General features: G+C 39.4%; 3 protein-coding genes across 3 annotated transcripts; 1 reads left to right on the top strand and 2 right to left on the bottom strand.

The window, feature by feature from the left end:
- Window positions 1–2,477: 2,477 nt before the first annotated feature.
- LOC310662170 (vomeronasal type-2 receptor 26-like) lies at window positions 2,478–11,804 on the top strand (the record flags this gene model as incomplete). Its single annotated transcript, XM_083408941.1, has 6 exons — window positions 2,478–2,620; window positions 3,438–3,729; window positions 5,332–6,180; window positions 8,428–8,649; window positions 10,363–10,489; window positions 10,903–11,804. The coding sequence occupies 6 exons, from the start codon at window positions 2,478–2,480 to the stop codon at window positions 11,802–11,804; spliced, it is 2,535 nt and encodes an 844-aa protein (XP_083265067.1).
- Window positions 11,805–15,089: 3,285 nt separating this feature from the next.
- Window positions 15,090–16,058, bottom strand: LOC310662169 (olfactory receptor 6M1-like; the record flags this gene model as incomplete). Its single annotated transcript, XM_083408940.1, has 1 exon — window positions 15,090–16,058. One exon carries the CDS (start codon window positions 16,056–16,058, stop codon window positions 15,090–15,092), a length of 969 nt encoding a protein of 322 aa, XP_083265066.1.
- A 5,600-nt stretch (window positions 16,059–21,658) lies between these two features.
- LOC310662168 (olfactory receptor 6M1-like) lies at window positions 21,659–22,627 on the bottom strand (the record flags this gene model as incomplete). Its single annotated transcript, XM_083408939.1, has 1 exon — window positions 21,659–22,627. The coding sequence occupies one exon, from the start codon at window positions 22,625–22,627 to the stop codon at window positions 21,659–21,661; it is 969 nt and encodes a 322-aa protein (XP_083265065.1).

Here is a 22,627-nt window from a genome sequence, read left to right as displayed (position 1 = left end):
CTCCCTCCCTACTGGTTGCTTACCTACTGTCTTATAACTGGGTAGCTCTTCTCTCAACTGAGCAGCCTCTGTGACTGCATGTCTCTCTGCTTCTGGAAATGCTGGAAGCAGGGTGGTGGCGGCAAATATTTCCCCTCCTCTTCTGTTGGGAGCTGATCTTCCTGCGATTGCATCCCCCAATCTTTCAATTCAGATCAGCCCCTGACAGAGGATGGAGCAAGAATGGTATAAGAAATTTGGGTCATGCATTTGTGATAGATTTTTTGGTAAAGTTTTGCTTTCAGAAAATGGAACATCTGAAAAGGAATCCTGCTTCAGTTTTCTTATATGTGAGAGCCATTGCACCCACCCACCAACTGACCAAAAACCTAGTATGTAGAGGCTGTTTTTTGTTTCTGTTTCCTAAGTGTGTTCAGGATCTTAGGAAAGCTTTTAGTTACAAAAGAAAATTCAACAAAGAAATTAAAATTGAAGTACACACAAAATAATAATAATAAATAATTTTTTATTTATATCCCGCCCTCCCCAGCTGAAGCAGGGCTCAGGGCGGCTAACAACAATAAAATAATACAACATTCTAAAGTACATATCTAAATATGTACTTTACATACAAAATTCATATAATTTGAATTTAAACTTTTGTGGACACTTTCATAAAATGGAACAGGGCATACCTATGATTAAGTGCTAGCAAAACTTCAAAACCATAAACCTGAAGCTTTAAACTATGATGAGGTTTCCCACCATTACAATTTCCCTTACAGAGTCTCAACTCTGTGATAAGAAAAAAAAATCAAATTAATAAGTGAGAATTACAACATTATATACAGCAAAAAGAGGAAATATCCACATACCTGGTCTGAAACAATAAACTGTTCATTAATCATTCATTAGAGCAGCTTTTCAACTTAACTTACTGCTTACTGTAGACTATTTTATTCTCAGTGTGGATCATTAAAGCTAGGGTGATCACATGGGGATTTCTCTTACATCTCTTAAGATTCAGCTGTGTGAAAACTCTGATATTTGATTACACTGCCATGACCAAGGATAGACTTGGCTTCCTGGCGCTTCAGGGCACCAGTGTTGTTCACTCACCAGCACAGAGGCAAATGTCTAAAGAACATGTAGGCAACTCACAGCCCTGGTGGGTCTGGTGAATGTTACCCACAGCTGCTTATCTTCCTGCCTCTGCAAAATTTTGTGTTGTGATTCTGGTGGGGAGAACAGACACAGGAAGTGCTATCCCGCTCATTTATATCACACTAGCTCCAGTCTGTCCAAAAGCTGCTGGGGATAAGTGGGAAGCATAATTTACATAAGCAGGAGGGGGTGCATGGAAGGGTCTAGTCACATGCTGCCTTGTATGTGCAAATTGCACGCTTACTAACCAGGTGTGTGTGTGTGTTGGAATCTATACAATAACATGACATATAAAAGACCAACACACAGACAACAGTGAGGTGGGGAATGCAGGTGGACAGAAGGGATTTTCATGAACAGAAGGGATAGAAAAGATCTGCATATATGTTAAGATGATTACAACGAAACAACCTAGTGCTATACTAGAGCTTAGCACAAGAAGCCCAACTTCAACCAGGTAGAGGTTAGAGGAGGAGAGCTTCAGTAATGATGGGATTTCACAGAAGAACTGATGGACAGCATTAGAGCAGAAGGTTCTCCCAATATGTAACATGGAACATAAAAGGCAAATAATCCACACAATCACTACCATGCATATACAAGCTCCTTTGCACATAATTGACTCATATGCCACTAGGAGGCCAAATATGAAGTTCCAGATAACACAAAATTGAAATTGTTTCAAGTTCCATGGTGGCATTTTTGTGTGTAGCTGCTTTAGGTTATGACTGGTCATGTATTGGGTCATCTGAGAGTCTTCTAACTTCACCATTGTCCATACTATCTGGGGATAATTCCACACCACATCCTAGTGCTGTACCTGACTCCATAAACAAAAATTATGAGATTACAACTAATAAATAAGTTTTCTTCAGCTGCTCTGTTCTCTATGAGCAGAATGCATTGGGGACCTAATTATGAACCCTGCAATTATCTAAAATTATCTAAAATTATGGCAATATTCTTCCTTGCCAAAGATGGCATGTATTTTCAGTGACTACTCTTATAAAAAGCAATCATGATGAAAACAGGTATGAAATGTGCCTTTATTTTTCAGACTGCAGGGTGGCAGACTGGACAAGCAGTGCTGCTGGGAGTTTTATAGGATGCAAAGTGTCACCATTAACCAGTAGAATGTAGAGACATTGTGACTGTGTGCTCTAAATAGGGGAACATTGTATACTAAATAAGTAGGTTGGAGCAGTGGATTTTGTTACAGAAGAAAGAGATTCACACCTACAGTTGTAATGCTGATCTTGTTGGTGTGCCTATTGATTGTATGGTTGGTGTTTCTTCCCCTAACTGATTGCAAGGCACCTCCCTTTACTTGCAACATGAGAGATGCCCTCCAGATCCCACATGATTATTATCAGCAAGGTGACCTCATCATTGGCAGTATATTTTCACAATTTTTCTCCTTTTTTGACACTATATCCTTCGAGCAACACCCCAATTCAAAGTTTATTGAAGATGTCCTGTAAGGAACTTATCATTTTACTCCCAAAAATATTCATGGCCACACTCTAACAATCACAGGTAGATAACAGAAAGACAGTGTTATATCTAGGTTTGGTCATACTCAGATAAGAATCACTGGAATCAATGCATTTGAGAAACTTTAGTACATTAATTCCAGTGGGTCTACTGTGAATATAGGCAGTTGTTTAGGAGTCTGCCATTTCTCTATAGATTTCTAAATATCCACCTAACCTCCTTATCTGCAGTACTCTGTTATATATCATATACTCTTCTCCTTTTTGTTTTTGCTTCCAGGGGTATTTCAAGAATATATGAAATGGCACAAAATTATTATTAGTTCTTTCCATTTCTGGATTTCCTACAACTCTTTATTTCAGGATTTATTTCATTGCCTTCTCTATAATCTGATTTTAAAATATGAACACGGAGGCAGAACTGATTGAAGGATGCTTTGACACAATTCCACCTTCAAAAAAGGTTGACAAGCTCTGTCTTGCAGGGCATTGAACTATATAACCCTCTGAGTCCCTTCCGTCTCTACAATTCTATGAGTCTAACTGTGCTCCTTTTATCAGCCAAACAAAGCATCTTGCAATACTAAAAAATAATTTAAAACAATTAACTCACCACAATATTTTTGCTTACATTTTTCATGTTTTTGAAGCTGTGTGTGTAGATTGATTCTAAAGCTTTATACTCTACTGATGTGCATGCCAGAAAGCAGATGCCTGTGGAAGAACAATGTGAACATGGCAAGCAGTTCATGATATCTGGAACATTATTGTGATGTGATGTGGCCTATGCTTTCTTTACAGTGTAGTGACAAAATATTACCAGCATGTCCTAGCCTTGGTGTTTGCAGTGAAGGAGATTAACGAGGATCCCAAGATCTTACCAAATGTTACATTAGGATTACACATCTATGACAGCTACTTCAATGAAAAGATGACCTACCAGACTACACTGAACCTTCTTTTCAAATTGAAAGAAATAGTACCCAACTACAAGTGTGATACAAAGAAGAATATAATAGCTGTCATTGGGGGACTTGACTCTGAAACCTCCCTTTGTATGGCTACCATCTTAAGCCCCTACAAGATTCCTCAGGTATGTATGCGAGGAATAGAGAAGCTTGTAAAGGAACATTGAGTGGGTGGGTGGGTGGGTGGGAATGTATTTATTGTTGTATATCTTGCCTTATGTGACGGTTCTTTGAATTTAAGGCCATTAAACTTGTTCCAGTGCTCTTTTTGTGGTAAACTGTAAGAGAAAGGGGCAGAAACAAAGTACCATATTTTTTGCTCTGTAAGACTCACTTTTTCCCTCCTAAAAAGTTAGAGGAAATGTGTGTGCGTCTTATGGAGTGAATGCAGGTTGTGCAGCTATCCCAGAAGCCGGAACAGCAAGAGGGATCGCTGCTTTCGCTGCAAAGCAATACCTCTTGTTGTTCTGTCTTCTGAGATTCAGAATATTTTTTTTCTTGTTTTCCTCTTCCAAAAACTGGGTGCGTCTTATGGTCTGGTGCGTCTTATAGAGCGAAAAATACGGTAGGTTATATTAGAAATTTCTATCTCACTGACAGAGTCTCTCCTGAGTCACTATTTAGAACTTAGAAGTTAACAATCAGCATGATTTTCTCACTATGTAAGCTGCAGGAAAAATGCCGAAAGCACAGGTGCCTCTTTTACATCACCTTCATAAACCTAATGAAGGCCTTCGGCCTTGGCAGCCAAAAGGGACTCTGCACACTGCTCAACAAAACAGGGTTCCCATCTAAGCTTCACAAGAAGATTGTTTCCTTCCATCACCAGCAATTTCTTAATCGATTCTGAACTGAACAAGCATAGTGGCAAGTCAGCTACAGCTCACCTCCCCAAAAGGGTATGGGAGAATGTGATTCTAACTACCGATATCAAGATGAAGTTCTACTAGGATTGCGTGTTGCTTTATAGAAGTGAGTTGTGGGCAATTTACAACCACCAGGAGCAATGCTTCAGTGCCTTCTACATGTGCTGCATCAGGGACACTTTGGGCATCACATGGCAGGACAGAGTCTCAAACAAACAAATGAAAACAGCTCTCCCAAACCTTGCAGAAGGAGTTGTTGTAAAGGTTCGACATGTTCTCAAGCCCTATCTGGGTAGGAACAGGCTTACTGTTCTAACTGATTTTAATATTGCATTTTCACAATGTTGTAATTTACCCAGGACCTTACAGTGAAGAGAGGGTAAGAATACCAATCAGTGAATGATTGTCCTGTGTGCCTACCCACAAGGAGTCACAAATCCTATATGTTTTTCACAGTGGTGTATTGACTTAGCTCAAGAAAGGCCTTCTCATCATTTCTGCTTTTCACATCCTAGAATTCAGACAGAGACATTTCTGCCTTTACAAAATACTTTGGGGACTGCTTGAAGGATGAGTTAGAGTGTCATGTCCAATGTTTGCCCTAGAACTATGGAATGGAATGGAACCGATCATTTTCAGGATCCTCAGCACTGCAAGATGCAGAGTCTGCTGTTAATAGTCATAATATTTTAGAATACCATGAAGTAATGTAGACAAATCAGTTTCAAAACCCTTAAAAAATGAGAGAAATTGATGTGGGAGAGAAAAGCAATAATATTTCTCCAGAAAGCACCCTCTCAGAAAGCACCCTACACTTCTGATCTGTTTTCAGCAATATGTTTTTATTTTATTTTCTTGCAGGTCTCTTATTTCTTATTTGGTCCTTCTCAGAGTATGAAAACCCAGTTCCCTTTCATCTACCGTGTGGTTCCCAATGAAGAGTATCAGTACCATTTGATTATCCAATTACTTCTGCATTTCCAGTGGACATGGGTTGGGATAGTTACATCAGGCAATGATAAAGGAGAGAATTTTGTGCAGACCTTGGTTCCAAAGCTTTCCCAGAATGGCCTTTGTTTGGCTTTCACTGACATAATGCCATCTCCGACAGACTTTTCCAACTTGCTTAATGAGTACCATACATCAGGGGATATAGCCGGCTTTGTTAAAGATCACAAAGCAAAAGCAGTTATTGTATTTGCAGAAACTGCAGCTATATTTCGTTTTATATTCTTGCTGTATCAAATACAAACAGTAAATATGGTAGAGACATCTCTAGGAAGAGTATGGATCTTGACAGCTGAGTGGGACTTCCCAGCACTACAGTTTAACAGAAACTGGAGTATAGAAGTCTTTCAGGGAGCCTTGTCTTTTGCTGTTCATACCAATCAGATAGAGGAATTTCAACATTTCCTTCAGTCTTTAAATCCTTACTCACTCCGTGGAGACAGTTTTATCAAGGACTTCTGGGAGCAGGCCTTTGACTGCTTACTTTCAGATTCCCAGGAGTCTGTAGAGAGCAATGGAATTTGCACAGGTCAGGAAAAGCTGGAGAGCCTTCCAGGACCATTTTTTGAAATGAGCATGACTCCTCAAAGCTACAGTATATACAACGCTGCCTACGTGTTAGCCCATGCTTTACATGCAATGTATTTATTAAATCTCAAGCAAAAAACAATGGCAGCACCTCCAAACTCACAACCATGGCAGGTAATTTTTAATTAAGCAAAGCATTTTGACAATCATGAGAAAATGTGTAATACATGGCTGGCCTGAGGCAGACAACTCAGGTTGTTGAATCCTATGGGGCAGCAGCTCTGCGGGCACCACACCGACTTTTACCACTGCTGCAAGACCCCAGTAAGTGAGGCTTTGTTGGGCAATGGGGTTGGGCACCACATGCTTGTTTTGCGTCAGATGGCAAAATCAGGTGGGCTGACCCTGGCTAATATATATTTATTTCATCCAAAACACTATTAGCTTGTGGCTTAGAGGGGGAAGTAAATTGCTGGGTTTCAATCTCTTCCATAGCAATATATTTATTTGAATTTTATATACTGCCTTTCATTACAATATCTCAGTGTGCATCTCCGAATAAAACACAAAATAAAAACAGAAGTAAATAAATAATACAAAAATAATGAAACAATAACTGCAGCCCTTCCCACAAACATATTTAAAAGGCTTTGGAATATCCATCAGCCCAATGTCTGGTTGAATGGGAACGTTTTCACCTGGCGTCTATATATATATATATATATATATATATATATATATATATATATAATGAAGTCATTAGATGAACCTCCCTGGGGAGAGCATTTCACAAATAGGGAACTACTACAGAAAATGCCCATTTTCATGTTGTCACCCTCCATTCCTCTCATGGTGGAGAAGGCACATGAATAAGTGCCTCAGATTATGAATGCATGTCCCAGGGTGGTTTATATGGGGAGAGGCAGTCCTTGAGGTAGTACAGTCCTGAGCCATTTAAGTCTTTATAAGTCAGCACTTTGACTTGGGCCAGGAAGACAAGTGGCAGCCAGCGGAGTCAGGATTAGTTTCATATGCTCAAAGTGTCTTGTCCCTGTGAGCAACCTGGTTGCTGAATTCTGCACCAGCGGAAGCTTCCACACTATCTTCAGAGGCAGCCCTATATCTAATATGTTGCAGTAATCTAGCCTAGAGGTTACCAGTGCATAGACAACAGAAGTTAGGCTGGGCCATAAGCTGAAGCTGATGGAAGGCACTCTGCACCACCAAGGCCACCTGAGCCTCAAGTGACAGCAGAGGATACAGAAATACCTCCAAGCTACGTATCTCATCCTTCAGAAGGAATGTAACCCCATCAAGAGCAGGCAGCCTCCCAGCCAACTGCCTTTATGTTTAAATACTGTGTTAACCACAGCACCAAACACCTAGCTTTAATTTCCCAGTTTTTCCCCAGATAGATATGTGGTTGGAATGGCTGTGTGTCAGAATTCCTTGCTGTGAAGCTGATCCCTACAGAAAGCAGGACTGAAGTTGCTACCTATCAGCTTTGAGCATGTTGGATTGGTTGTATGACTGGGTTCCCTGTGGGGAACTCAAACATACAGCCAATCTCCGCAGAAAGCAGGTTCAACATCACAGCTGATAGACAATAACTGTAAACCTCAACTGATCAGCAGTGTTTTAAAGTAGCACACGGGGCTCTTTGGAAGCCCTGAATGGTGCTTTGTGGTCCTAACAATCAATACCTGCTGTCAGTGTGATGTCAGCTGATTGACAGGTGTTCATTCCCAGCAACCTGCTAAAATTGGCCCACAATTGACAAAGGTGATAAGGATGAGGCTTTCTAATCAGATTCAGTTTCCTTCCTGCTCCAAGCTTACCTGATACCAGGGTGGGATGGTGGGAGAAGAAAGAGCAGATGGCAAGAGTGGGGTTTCTCACTGGCAGGTCAAGCTTATAGTTAGATAGAACAATCTTACCCAGGAAAGTATGTCCCCTTTCTGTTCTTTCCACCCCAAAATCAATGTAAGAGGTGCCTTGCACAAAGGCTGTGGATAAATTTATGTGCTGTTCAAATTACATCTATTTTTGTTAAAAGGAAAATAAATTTTATGTGTTTTTTTTATTTCTAAGAAGTGAATGGAGGACAGAAAAATGAGGCAGGTGCCCCCATTTCCTCAGTCAATGGAGAAGCCTCCAAATCAGTTCAGACTGAATCAAACTACATTGCAAAGCACTGATTCATGTCTCAACTGAATCTTCTCATTGGCACATACTTTTGATTGTAACTATTGTTTTTATATTGCTGCTAAATTGTCTTGTATCGCCTGCTGGTTAGAAAAGTGGACTATAGGTATGACCAAAATAAGCAAAAAAAAAAATTGAATGACGTTGTAAAAATATTTTTATGGTTGTCTCTTATCTATTTTTTTATTTAAACTGATTTTACCTCTTCAAATTTAGCTTCATCATTTCTTGAGGAGCATCTCTTTTAATAACAGCATTGGGGATCAGGTGTCTCTGAATGAAAAAGGTGAATTAGAAAGTGGATTTGATATTATAAACTGGATTACTTTCCCAAATAGATCTTTCATGAAGGTGAAAGTAGGGAGGATGGGTCCATGGGGAGGCAGACAGTTCACCATTAACAAGGAGATCATCACATGGCACAAAGTGTTTAACCAGGTATGGTCTGACATTTGGTTTCAGGTACAAAATATTAGTGAATATTCTAGTACGAATCCTCAATGTATCTATTCATTTGCCAGATTTATATCCAATCATCTAGGTCTTTCAGGTGGTTTACAAATATATTTGAAAATACTAACTTATGGGAAATTTTCACTTTAAAACATATGGAAACACTCATTCACAGTTCTTTTACCTGAGAGATTTCCAAATAAGTAACTTTAACAATTTAAAGTAGATCTCTGTGGAGAGTACAGAGCACCTGTCGTCAACTCAGCATAGGAAATGTTGTGAACTATTGGTATGTAATAAAGTGATATTTTGCAAACTGTTATGTCCTTTATTCAAACACTGTGTTGAAGCCTAGTGGAGTTATGTAGGACATGGAATCAATGAGGTTTTGGCTTGTTCCTCTTAGAGAACCTGCTTGCCATATGAGGTTATTGGCCAAACTGAGCATGATGTTAATGGTTAGAATGCAATTAATGCAAATATTCTTAAAAATGTAAATAGAGAACATACATGTCCTGAAGAGCAATGGGGCAGGAGGATCGGCACAGAGTGAGGATCATTATCAGTCCAGAGCACCACTCCTAGTTTGTTCTGGCCGTTTTTGATTAATTTGCAATGTTAAAAAGCCCAAGGAACACATTTAAATGCATTTTCTCTTAGAATGGGGGGAAAATGAAAATGTATTTCTTTAAGCTATTCATTTATAACACATATTTTAGTCTTTAGGGTTTTTTAAAGATATGAACTGCATTGAAATATTTATTAAGCTAGAAATAACTAGAAGGGGAATATGTAGAATAGTTCGTGTTTCATTTGTCCCTTGTCATATAAGTCACTAGCCTTCTATAAGGCCTCAATGGAGCAAGCATTAGGACAGTGAAACTTTGTGTAATGTGCATTGTAGGAGAGCACATCTCTTGACCCAGAAATGATGAACTTATTTTGCATCGAACCTGTGTCCTCTCTTATGCCATTACTTTCAATGTGATTGATCCATGGAGATAAGAATATACAACAGGTGTGCACCAGTCACAAGATTCATCTAGTATCTGTATTTTGCAGATATAGCCTCTTCAACGTGGAAAAAAGTTATTGCTTCACTGAACCCCATAGGGGAAGGAGGGGTGGTCAAAAGAGCTCATTGATCCTCAAGAAAGAGTTGGGTAGGGAAAATGTCATGGCCCAGTAAAAACCCTGTTATTCCAAGAATCATTGATGTGGGTGGGCTACTTCCTACCCCATGGAGTTTTGGGAATACAGCTACTTTTTGCTGGGATAGATCTCTCCATGAGGAAGAGCCATAGTTTATCAGTAGAACATCTGTTTTGTATGCAGGCAGAAGACAAGACTGAGCTAGATGGATCAATGTATCTATCAGTAAATGGCAGATTCCTATGATTCTTTCCTATGTTCCCCCTACAAAGAGATAATGATGGTGGTGAAAACAAATGCAAAATACAGTATATCCATGTGAAAAACAATGCAGCCCTTGCTTTAGAAATGTGGCAATTTTTATGCAACCTAGTACCAGAGTGACTCAGACCATTAGAGTGTTCATGATCCAGCTCAATACACCCTCAATTTGGGCATGAGAAAAACTCAGACCACTCCTATTTGCCTTGTAATCTAGGTAGCACACAACCAATTGATGCACATCCTCAGTATACTAGCCCTTTCCTTCATTGCATTTTTGAATAGACACCACCTTCTTCTGTGTGTAATAACGTGTGTCATCCAGGGTTTGTGAGAAAAAAGAAGGAGGGGGAGCCATTCTGTTGCTACGATTGTGACCCATGTGCAGAAGGGAAGATTTCTAATCCAAAAGGCAAGTGTCAACCATGTTATCCCATGAACATGATTCCCCCTTCACCACCAGCGGCTCAGTTAAGTTTGTGTGGATTTATTTTATTTTTTAATCATTTTTATAATAATAATTATAATAATAATAACATTACATTCAAGTTTCACTTTCCCCCTTTCCCTACTGACATACCTCAACTTCCGTCCCTGGTTTATTACCTCTCATATTACAATCTGCTGTTTGTGTGGATTTAGATGATAAAGCTTGCAGTGTTAAACTTTATATTTAGATATGGGAATTTTGAAGGCATATGTACATGCAGAAGTCTCTTTCTGCATGATTGTGAACATTGCTTTTCCAGTATTCTGTATAGTTCAGACATCTACCCATGTGCTAGTTTCATTGACTGAGTTGTGATCATGCCTTTTCCTCTACAGATATGGGCAATTGTATAAAATGCCCAGAAGATCAATATCCAAATGAAGACCAAGATGGATGTCTCCCCAAGATGTCACACTTTCTGTCCTATGATGAAAATTTGAGCATCACTTTAGCTTTCATGGCATTTTCATTTTCTGTGATCACTGCTTTGGTGCTTAAAATATTCATTAAATACAAGGAAACTCCCCTTGTTAAAGCCAACAATCGTGGTCTCACGTACACTCTGCTCATCGCCCTTTTGCTTTGCTTCCTCTGCTCCATGCTGTTCTTTGGAAGGCCGCAGAAAGTAACCTGCCTCCTTAGGCAAACAGCTTTTGGCATCATCTTCACTGTGGCTGTTTCTTCTGTGCTGGCAAAAACCATCACAGTGGTTTTAGCATTCATCGCCACAAAACCAGGATCCAGGATAAGGAACTGGGTGGGGAAAAGACTGGCAGCTTCTATTGTTTTCTCCTGTTCCCTCATTCAAGGAGCTCTTTGTACTGTGTGGCTCTGTAGTGCTCCCCCATTCCCCCATTTGGACATGGGCTCTTTGGCTAAAGAAATTGTGGTTGAATGTAATGAAGGGTCTGTCCCTATGTTTTATTCTGTTCTTGGGTACCTGGGGTTTCTGGCTCTTGTCAGCTTTGTTGTGGCTTTTCTTGCTAGGGAATTGCCTAGCACTTTTAATGAAGCCAAGTTCATCACTTTCAGCATGTTGGTGTTTTGCAGTGTGTGGGTCTCTTTTGTGCCAACTTACCTGAGCACAAAGGGAAAATACATGGTGGCTGTGGAGATCTTCTCCATTTTAGCCTCTAGTGCTGGATTATTGGGCTGTATCTTTTTTCCTAAATGTTATATAATTGTTATGAAGCCTGAACTGAACAGCAAGAAGTACTTAGGAAGGAGAATGAAGTAGATGTTAGTAGCTTGGGTCATACATTTCTTCTGAGATCCTCATGTGAGTTCTTTACTGGTTTGGAATTCTAAGCTGAAATCTTTCTTTCATTGAGGTTTAAAAACAGATGATCAGTGCTCAAGAATTTAGGAACTCATTTACAGATGTTGTTTGGTCTCTATTTTTGGAGTGTAGAAATAAATAGAAGCTATCAGAGGTACAGCTATCTTACATCAACCCACAGTACACCACAACTTTCTTTCTCTTTTGGAATGGATTTTTGTTTGTTTTTCCCCCAACTAGACAAAGGTAATGGCCAGTTCAATAATCCAATAACTTCTGTTTCCAAAATGCAAAATGCAAATTCCAAAAATTCCTACAGGTAATTGGCTAATTCATTCTGTTAGCCACATATGAGAGACTACTTGGGCCAACCTGGATCTGACATTAAATAATATGAATATGAAATATCAATATTTATATGTTTAAATTAGGGTTGGTGGAATATTCTTATTGTTAAGATCAGCTGAATTGGTTTTGTTCATTTTCTATTGATGATCATCAGGTTTCAAAATAACCTTTTCTTTGTTAGGAGAGTTATGGAGGATCTTAGTACAACACATTTTAATGAACTGTCCTTATAGAATAGTAATGAAGTTGGGGTATATTAATTAATCCCACAGGGACTAAAACAAATAATTAAGTGCTTTGAATGACTGCAGAACATATTTGAGGTTGTAGAAAATAATGTTGGAGCCTTACCACTCTCAAGGGAGCTAGGAGACCAAATACAGTGGTACCTCGGATTAAGAACTTCATTCGTTCTGGAGGTCTGTTCTTAACCTGAAACTGTTCTTAACCTGAGGTACCACTTTAGCTAATGGGGCCTCCCACTGCCGCCACACCACCGCGCAATTTCTGTTCTCATCCTGAAGCAAAGTTCTTAACCCGAGGTACTTTTTATGGGTTTGTGGCATCTGTAACCTGAAGCGTCTGTAACCCGAGATACCACTGTATCATCAAAATGAACTAAAATAGCCTAATAATACATTAATGTTTGACTCTATTAAGGAAATCTGAAGTGGGCCATGTGTGTTTGTCCTCATTCTTCCTTCATGCATATAAAGGTGACATGGAATGGATTTAGAAATATTTTTAAAAGTTATTGATTTTAAATAGGTTTCCATTTTCCTTCCCCTATGTTTGCACACACATTATAAGAAAGAAATTTGATGAGAGTCAATGTAATTTAAATGTAATTTAAATGTAATTTAAATGAATAAATTTAAATGAAAAAGTATTAAACCCCTGACGAAATCTGTGAATGTCAGCTGTTAGTGGATTTGATATCCCGCTTTATCACTACCCAAAGGAGTCTCAAAGCGGCTAACATTCTCCTTTCCCTTCCTCCCCCACAACTAACACTCTGTGAGGTGAGTGGGGCTGAGAGACTTCAAAGAAGTGTGACTAGCCCAAGGTCACCCAGCAGCTGCATGTGGAGGAGCAGAGACACGAACCCAGTTCATCAGATTACGAGCCTAACGCTCTTAAGCACTATACCATACTGGGTCATGTTACGATGTCAATCACATGTTTTGTGACAGAAGCATTCCTGACATTTACTGGAATATTGTCCCTTTAGTTAGTGACTATAACTCATCATACCCAGAAATTACATAACATTTTACAAAGAAGCAGAGCTACAAATAATGAACTGATTTTCACACTTTTTTGCATATATTATGTCATCATTTAACAGAATTTGAATAAAATATATCGCATTGTCTTATATGAATATAAGAATATTTAAAAGCATAGTTCTGACTTCAGGAGGGGAGATGGAGTGAGATGGTGCATAAAGGAGAAAGAAACCAGAACAAAGGAGGGAGGGAACTGAAGCAGAATAAATCCCCACCAGCATTCAACCCATGGAATTGAATGAACTATTAAACTAGTCATACAAATAATTGAAAACAACAGCAATTTATTGCTTATACCCCACCCATCTAACTGGATTGCCTCAGCCACTCTGGGTGGGTTCCAACATAATAAAAACACAACAAAATGAATATATTGGCAGTATGTCTGCACATCATATAGTGTATCCATTTTTGTCTATTATTGTCTTCCTAATCAATTCATGGTTCTTAAATGGGTTATTATGGGAGAAGGCTCCTATCTCACCTTGGGAGAAAATGAGGTTGGTGTTTTATCAATCTATGTGACAGTAAGTTATACAGATGTCAGACTAGAACACCCTATTCTGAGATTTGCAGCTGTCTGGAATAAAAAGCTGAGAGGTGAAGTATTAAAGTTGATGCTGTATGCTATTGGGAGACCTGATATTGTGTTATAACCTTATGCTATCTGATTAAGGTAGGCAAATAGATAAATTACACAGCTTCACAGATGAAAGCTATGAGCTAATGGCACCATAAACCTAGGTTATGGGCACAACAGAATGTCTAGGCACACTTTTTTATAAGAAGAATACAAAGCTGAAAATGAATGAACTGCAGCTAAAATATTATGTTAATTTTTCCCATGATCTAGTCCTTCCCCTAATATTCTTAAGAGGGTCTCTTCTCCAGCCTACAGAGAGTAGCTGGAAGTGGGAAGGCAGAAAAAGGTTCTCCTTTCCTCCCAGTCTGCAGTTTTAATCTGAAATCTTAGGCACAGTACTGCACCCAGAGCTCAGAAACTGCTCGAGCTAATGAAATTAGCAAAAGCGCCTAGAACAATGGGAATTTCAAACACTGACCATAAACACCTAGCTGAATGAAAGAATGAATGAATGAAAGCTTGTTCTCTTATAATGGCAATGGCGAGCACTTGAGAGATGCCAAAACGGAGTTCTCGTGAGTTCCAGCTGAAAAAAAGACATGAATATCTCTTTTGGGGTGCTGAATTCTGGCCTTGTGCAGGGTGCCATTTTATGAAAGATTACAGAAGTCTGCCCTGGGGTACAGTTTGTTCATCCCCTCCATCAATATTCCATCAAAACATTCCTGTTTCCTCTATCCTGTTGACCCTGCCTGCTCAGTTTACAAATGAATTACTCATACACATTTGAGTTCCTACACTGCAGCCTTCTCATTTTGCTGGTGCAGAATCTCTGTCTGTAGAGAAAAAGAAGAGAGAACTGAAGAAAGCAGCCCCTGAACATATGATATTTATTGTCCAAAGGCCTTATCAATCTTGGGAAGGCATGACAATGGAGAAGGCAGATCAGAAAGGTTACTATATTAAGATCAAGGGTACTAAGGGGTCACAAGTTCAATCCATGATGTTTGGGAAAGCAAGTGCTTAATCAACTGTTTTCCTAAATATTGCACCAATTTTCTTCACTGCATCTTTTAGCACATCCTTGACTACTTTATTTCTAAAGCTATAGATAATTGGATTAAGTAAAGGAGTAACCACAGTGTTAAGAACAGTGGCTACCTTATTAAAATCCATAGAAGAGTTTCCAGCTGGCCTGACATAGATGAATATGGAGCTGCCATAATAGAGGGTGGCCACAGTGATATGTGAACTGCAGGTGCTGAAGGCTTTCTTCCTACCTTGGGCTGAGGGCATCCTGATGACAGTAACAATGATGCAGAGGTAGGAGATGGCTGTCACAGAGACGGAGCTCAGGAGTGTGAAACAAGATGAGGCAAATTCAATATTTTCAACCAGGGTGGTGTCTGCACAGAGTAACAGTGTCAACGGGGCTGTGTCGCAGAAGAAATGATCGATGACATTGGGGCCACAGTAAGGTAGTCCTGACTTGAAGATGATACCAAGAGCTACACAAATGAAGCCTCCAAACCAACAGAAGAGCATCATCAGCATGCAGACCTGGCTACTCATTATGGCCGTGTAGCGCAGTGGGTTACAGATGGCTAAGTAACGATCCACAGACATGGCCCCAAGCAGGAGAACTTCTGTGGTCCCACAAAGGAAGTACAGTGTTATCTGGATAGCACATCCAAAAAAGGAGATGGTTTTTTTCTTTGTGATGAGGAGGCTTAGCATCTTAGGTGTGACTGTGGTGGTGATGATAATCTCCAGCCAGGAGAGTTTGCTCAGAAAATAGTACATGGGCGTGTGAAGGCGGCAGTCAAGGCGGATTATGAGGATGACCAGAGTATTGCCAATTAATGATAATGTATACATGACCAGGAAGATGCAGAACAGTGGCAGCTGCATCCCCCGAAGACTAGAGAAGCCAAGCAACACAAACTCTGTCACGACTGTTCCCGATATATTTTCTTTTCCATTCAGGATCATTGTGCCATGGAACTGTAACCAGAACCCCTCTACAAAAGTTTGATGTCACTAAGGATTGTGGATATGAGGCTGGACACAATATAAAGAGTGAAAGAACAAGAATGATATAAGAAATCTGGGCCAAACATTTCTGATAAAGTAGTTTTGGTACGATTCCTCTTTCAGAAAACAGAACACTGAATCTTACTTCAATGCACACAATCACCAACTAACTAAAGACTTGGTGCATGGAGGCTGTCTTTTGTTTCATTTTGCTAGAGTGTTCAAGATCTTAGGACAGCTTTTAGTTAAAATAGAAAATGCAACAAATAAATTGCATACAAAATCCATACAATTTATATTCAAACATTTTTGTTTAAATTTTGGTTCCTCTGTTTTGTTTTTGCTGGATTGGGGTTGATTAAATTTGTTGGAGTTGGTGGTTATTTTAATTCAGATATAACTGTAAACTGATTGTTGTTGTTTTCTATTGATTTATTGGATTATTTATAGTCTGTATATTCTGTCTTTTAAAGACAGAAGTGTCTGGGGAAACCCAGTCAAATGGGTGGGATATAAATATTATTATTATTTCAGAATTTTTATGTGAATGTCATGAGAGATATGGAAGTTTCTTTTCACTTCCCTCTTCCCCCCCCAAAGCCATGCAATAAACTTCAAGGAACCCAACATTTGTGACTACTATCATCGTGCCCATCAATCATTTGCCTTAAGTTTTTGTCTAATGCACAAATCAAAGTAAATATGAGGATTCGTATAGAAATTTGAAATAAGAACAAAAGATCAATGAAATGCATCTTAGCATTGGTTATGAACAACCCCATAGCCAGCTAACCCACAGACTGCTTTTACAGTGGCTGAGTTGAAGTCAGGGAGATCCAATAGACATGGAATCCATGGCTCAAACATGCTATAAACCAGATATGGGGAATATTTGGTCCTCCAAATATTGCTGAACTACAACTCCCAGCAGCCCCAGCATGCATGGTCAATGGCCAGTAATGATCCAAGTTGTATTTCAGTAACATCTGGAGGGGGAAAGGTTCCCAATACCTGCTTTAAACACATTTATCCCCCAAAGAAAGAGCATACTAAAATATTGTTGATCATGGAAACCATTGCTCACTCCCATATTTTTTCTTTTCATTCATTGTTGCTAACTGCCTCCAAAGTAGAGAAGAGGCAGGGAATTGGCCTCATGTTCTGAATGAATTCTAAAATGGATGACAATATGAAACCATCAATACTTACAGCACTGCAGTGACACAAGGTGGTTGGAGTGGGGCAACAGCTGAAGGCAAGGAAATGTGTTCCAGATTTTCTAGATGAGAAACTCAAAAGCTGATCAAATCAGAAATAGTTTAGTTTATCTTTGTTGTTTAGCTGCTCTCGCCATGTCCCTTTCTGTATGGCTCCAACTTCAAAACCATAAACTGAAAGCTATTAAACTATGTTGAGGTATCTCATCATCACCATTTGCCTTTCAAGTCATAGTCTGACAAAAGAAATCCTAGATTCAGGTAGGTAGCTGTGTTGGTCTGACGCCGTCGAAATACAGGGTGAGTCCTTTAAAAGAGGCCCTTTGAATACAGAGTACTCATGTTCCACGGGTCCTCTTTTAAAATATTCACCCTGTATATTAAAAAATAAGAAAATAATACAAATAAAGAAAATAAAATAAAATCCTGATTTAACTAGTGAAAATTACAAAATTATATGCAGCAAAAAGAGAAAATATCCATATACACCCTGAACTGTTAATTAATTGCCCACTGGAGCAGATTTTAAACACAACATACCAGTACTTGATTACAGTAGCCTATTTCATTCTCTTTGTGGATCATTGAAATGAGAACAATCACATGGGGATTCCTATCACAACCCTTGAGATTCAGCTGTGTGAAACCTTGATGTCTGATCTCACTGCCATGACCAGAGATAGACTGAGTTCCCCAGATCCTCCAGGTGCCAGGGTTTTCCATCCACCACCACAGAGGCAAAAGTCTAAAGAACATGTGGGCTACTCACAACCCTGGTGGGTCTTCTTTGTAGCTGCCCTGAAGGTTACCCACAGCTGCTGAATCCCCCGCCATTGCAAAATTTTGCATTGTGATTGCAGGGGGAACAACACACACAGGAAGTGCCATCTTGCTCATTCATATCACACTAGCCCCGGTATGCCCCAAAGTTGCAGTGGGAAGAATAATTTTTTTTGGGGGGGGGACACTGAGCTTTATTATTAAAGATTTTCTTGTTTAACAGAAGTATGTGTAATGTCTCTCGTATTTTTTCTGTGTAACATTTTTACAAATCAGTTTCATAATTTACATGAACAGGAGGGACTGCAGGTAAGGGGATATCAACATGTTGCCTCAGCCTATGTAGATTACACTCTAGCTAGCCAGGTGTGTGTGTGTTTGTGAGTGTGTGAGCATGCTTGTGTGAGCGTGTGTGTGTGTGCGCGCGGGCGCACTTGTAAATGCCCCCCTCAGTCCAGGCACCAGCCACCCCCATTGGCAGGTAGGTGCTTACTATTGACCCACCAACACATGAGGCAAAAACCTCGGAGCAGGCAGCATTTTCTCTTTCCTGGAGAAGGCATTGGGAGGGCCTGTGCCCTTCTGCTCCCCTTCCAATCATTAGTTCCTATGGCAACCAAGCAACCAAGTCACTCTGTAGTTATGCAAAGAGATGCTTAACATATTTTTCTTCACAAATAAAGTGGAAACAGGTGTGACCATTGTAGTAGTCCCGTTTCTGTATTTACCACATTATGTGATTCTTACTAGTGTATAAAAGTGGGATGCATAGGTGCAATTGTTTGTAAATTGTAAATAATGGGATTTATGGGCACTTTTTCTTAGATAGAAAAACAGTGTTCAGAGTCAAAATATTCTGAAAAAAAATCATAGAATCACAGAATTGTAGAGTTGGAAGGGATCCTGAGGGTCATCTAGTCCAATCACTTGCAATGCATCCATGTTTGATGGCCATCAAACCTCTGCTTAAAACCTCCCAATGAGGAAATGGAATCCATTCCACTGTCTGCAATGGCAAGTTTGAAGGTCAAATAAGTGCCTTGACTAGTGATGCAATTTATTTTTCAAGTCCATCAGGTGTTTATACAGGAGAACATTAATTATGACCGGGAGGAAAACACTGTTGTCATGAATGCAAGGGGTAGGTTCACCTTATACAAAAATCCTGAAGCAAAATGGGTTTCAAGAAAGGACACATGTTATGTGCAGAAATACTTCTCATACGTAGTATTGGAAAAAGTACTTTAGAGAAGAGGCTGTGTTTGTTGTGGGGGAGTTGTATTATATCCTCATGGACAATGCTGGTACCCTTTGCCAAGTCAGTCTATTTTTCTCAGCATTGTCTAGGCTGACTAACAGAGGCTCCCCAGGGATCTTTTCCAGCAATATTCAGGGATTGTATCTGGGACTTGTCCTATGAAAAACATATGCTATACAAGTGGTTGCTGCGTGTTTTATATTTGTATTCTGCATTCCTTTCATGCTGGAACTCCAGGCATCCTAAACTGAGCTTCCATACACATAACCGGTTAGCTGCACTGAAAGACTGCTGCAATGCAGTGCCATTTTAGGGGATGAAACTTAATTTTTGCAAATTTCTTCAGTGAGGGCTCTTAAAAATATGTTTTAAGGTGCAAGAAATTCAAATCCACTATTATTTCAGTGATTGCACATTTCTCTATGTTTGATGATGAACTGCTTTTAGAAAACCAAAGAATTTAATTTTACCTTCTGAAAATGTCAGCTAATCTTTTAAAATAATTTATATAGAATGTTACACACATTTTACTCATCAAGCAAAACTAAATTGAATCAATTTAATAACAATACCGTTTGAATTCCCAAGTCATGTTACAACCTTTTAGCACCCCTCATTTTTGGAATATGAAAGTTGAAAAATTCTACATGCACAACTGCTGCATCATGCCCCTTTAAACCCCTTGAAGACAATTACTCTAATTGTCTTTGCCTACATTTCTCAAAAGAACTTGCAGTCAAGAGGGTTGTGGAAAATCTTAATGAATGTATAAAGCAATGCATTTTAATGAAAAGGAGCAATAGAATTGAAATGAAGTTGTAGTAAGTTAATTATTCTCATGGGGAGGGGAGCAAATAAGTTGGAATGAATACAGAATGCAGAAACTTTTAGAGATTCTAGACAATAACATTGAAATTCCCAGGCTCCCAAGGGTGTTAGGAGACCATATGTCTCTGAATGAAACTAAAACAAACTGATAATATACTGGTTATTTCTAGTTATTCTGTAACATTTGTTAAACTTTTTAACAATCAACTTCACTATAAAATTTTATATTCAGGATGCTATTGTTGGTAGATATACATAGGTATGCAAGAACCTGCTGCTTTTAGATATTAACCAAGTATATTTTAAATTATAGGCTCAACAATTATATAATTGGAATCATCAAGCTTCCAACTGTTTCTACTACATTTGTTCCTTGATATTTGAAATCTAGAACCTTAATTATTGGATGGGGGTAGAAAATCTGAAGTGGATGGCATGAGTTTGTACCCATTCTCCTTCCCTTCCCAGAGAGCTGTTGTTAATGAGCAGCAATGAAGAAGGTTCACAGCTCCCTCCCCCCCCCCCCATGTTGTGGGAAATGTTCAGATTTGATGAGTGTTGGTGTCAACATTTACATGCAAATTTTGTCAATTTCTATGAACATCAAGGTTTTGGTTGCACACTTCCCTGCTTGTCAAATACATATATATGAATACTCATATATATGACTATAAACATTTTTAAGCAAACTAGTATGGGTAACATTCACCAGATTTTGGATAGTAATTGTTAACATTTCAGAAACCCAGTGAATATTGGCATTTAACAATAATTCATACAGTTAAACCTCACGGCCATCAAATTCCTGTGGGAATGCCTGCCTGATTTACATCATTTACCAGATTACTGTTGCCTGGATGCAATGTCTATTGCAAGTCTTCTGACATGATTATTTCTTATATTTATTGGGAAACCAAGTGCATTCATTAAGATATTTCACCCCATCTCCAGAACTTATAGGAACTGAAAAGAAGCTGTGAAGAAATGAACTATTTCAACTTTTTTACATGGTTTATTGCTTTACTTAAGACTAAAACACCATGACCTGCTATTAAAGAATGTTTTGGTACTCTGGATATTAAAAGATGCAGAAGAAAGCAATTACTGAAGTATGACAATGTCCACAAAAATGATAACTCAGTCATAAATATTGGGCATTCTGGTGAGGTGTTACTGATCACAGTTTGGACTAGAACGCCAGTCTTCTCATTTTGTGAGGGCTAGGTCTCTGTCTGATGGTGCTAGTGACCCCAGAAGTGAAAGCTGGATTGTACATTATGTGCTGCCATCAAAATGGTGCTCTGTTAGCAGCAGCTAAGGAAGGAGACACTAAAAAGCTGATATTTATTATCCAAAGCACTTTTGCAGTTCCATCTCCTCTAAGAAGTACTTGAGAAAGGATGATATTTGACAAGGCATAACAGAAAGGTTCTAAGTTAAGTTAGGAACTTGAGTGACAAAGAAGCAAGAGATGCCTAATCGACTGTTTTCCTAAATATTGCACCAATTTTCTTCACTGCATCTTTTAGCACATCCTTGACCACTTTGTTTCTAAAGCTATAGATAAGTGGATTAAGGAATGGAGTTACCACAGAGTTGAACACAGTGGCCACCTTATTAAAATCCATAGAAGAACTTCCAGGTGGTCTGACATAGATGAATATGGAGCTGCCATAATAGAGGGTGGCCACAGTGATATGGGAGCTGAATGTGCTGAAGGCTTTCCTCCTGCCTTGCGCTGAAGGCATCCTGATCACAGTGAAAATAATGCTCAGGTAGGAGACAGCTGTCACAGAGACGGAACTCAGGAGTGTGAAACAGGATGAGGAAAATTCTACGGTTTCAACCAGAGTGGTGTCTGCACAGACCAACTTTAACAAGGGACCAGTATCACAGAAGAAATGATCAATGACATTGGGGCCACAATAAGGAAGGCCTGTCTTGAAAACAGCACTAATCGCAACACAAAAGAAACTTCCAAACCAGCAGAAAAGCATCATCAGCATGCAGACTTGGTTACTCATGATGGCTGTATAGCGCAGTGGGTTGCAGATGGCCAAGTAGCGATCCACAGACATGATTCCTAATAGGAGAACTTCTGTGGTCCCACAAAGGAAGTACAGTGTTAGCTGAACAGCACATCCAAAGAAGGAGATGGTGTTTTTCTTTGTGATGAGAAGGCTGAGCATCTTAGGTGTGACTGTGGTGGTGATGATCATCTCCAACCAGGCAAGGTTGCTGAGAAAATAGTACATAGGGGTATGGAGGCGGGCGTCGAGGCGTATTATGAGGATGATCAGACCATTGCCAATTACTGACAACACATATATGACCAGGAAGAGGCAGAACAATGGCAGGTGCATCTTCTGCAGACTAGAGAATCCAATCAGCACAAACTCTGTCACAACTGTTCCTGAGATATTTTCTTTTTCATTCAGGATCAT

This window comes from Podarcis tiliguerta (genome assembly GCF_965153285.1).
Source record: "Podarcis tiliguerta genome assembly, chromosome: 13".
NCBI lineage: Eukaryota > Metazoa > Chordata > Lepidosauria > Squamata > Lacertidae > Podarcis > Podarcis tiliguerta.
The sequence above is the reverse complement of the archived record's forward strand: the minus strand, read 5'-3'. Positions and strand labels throughout refer to the sequence as shown.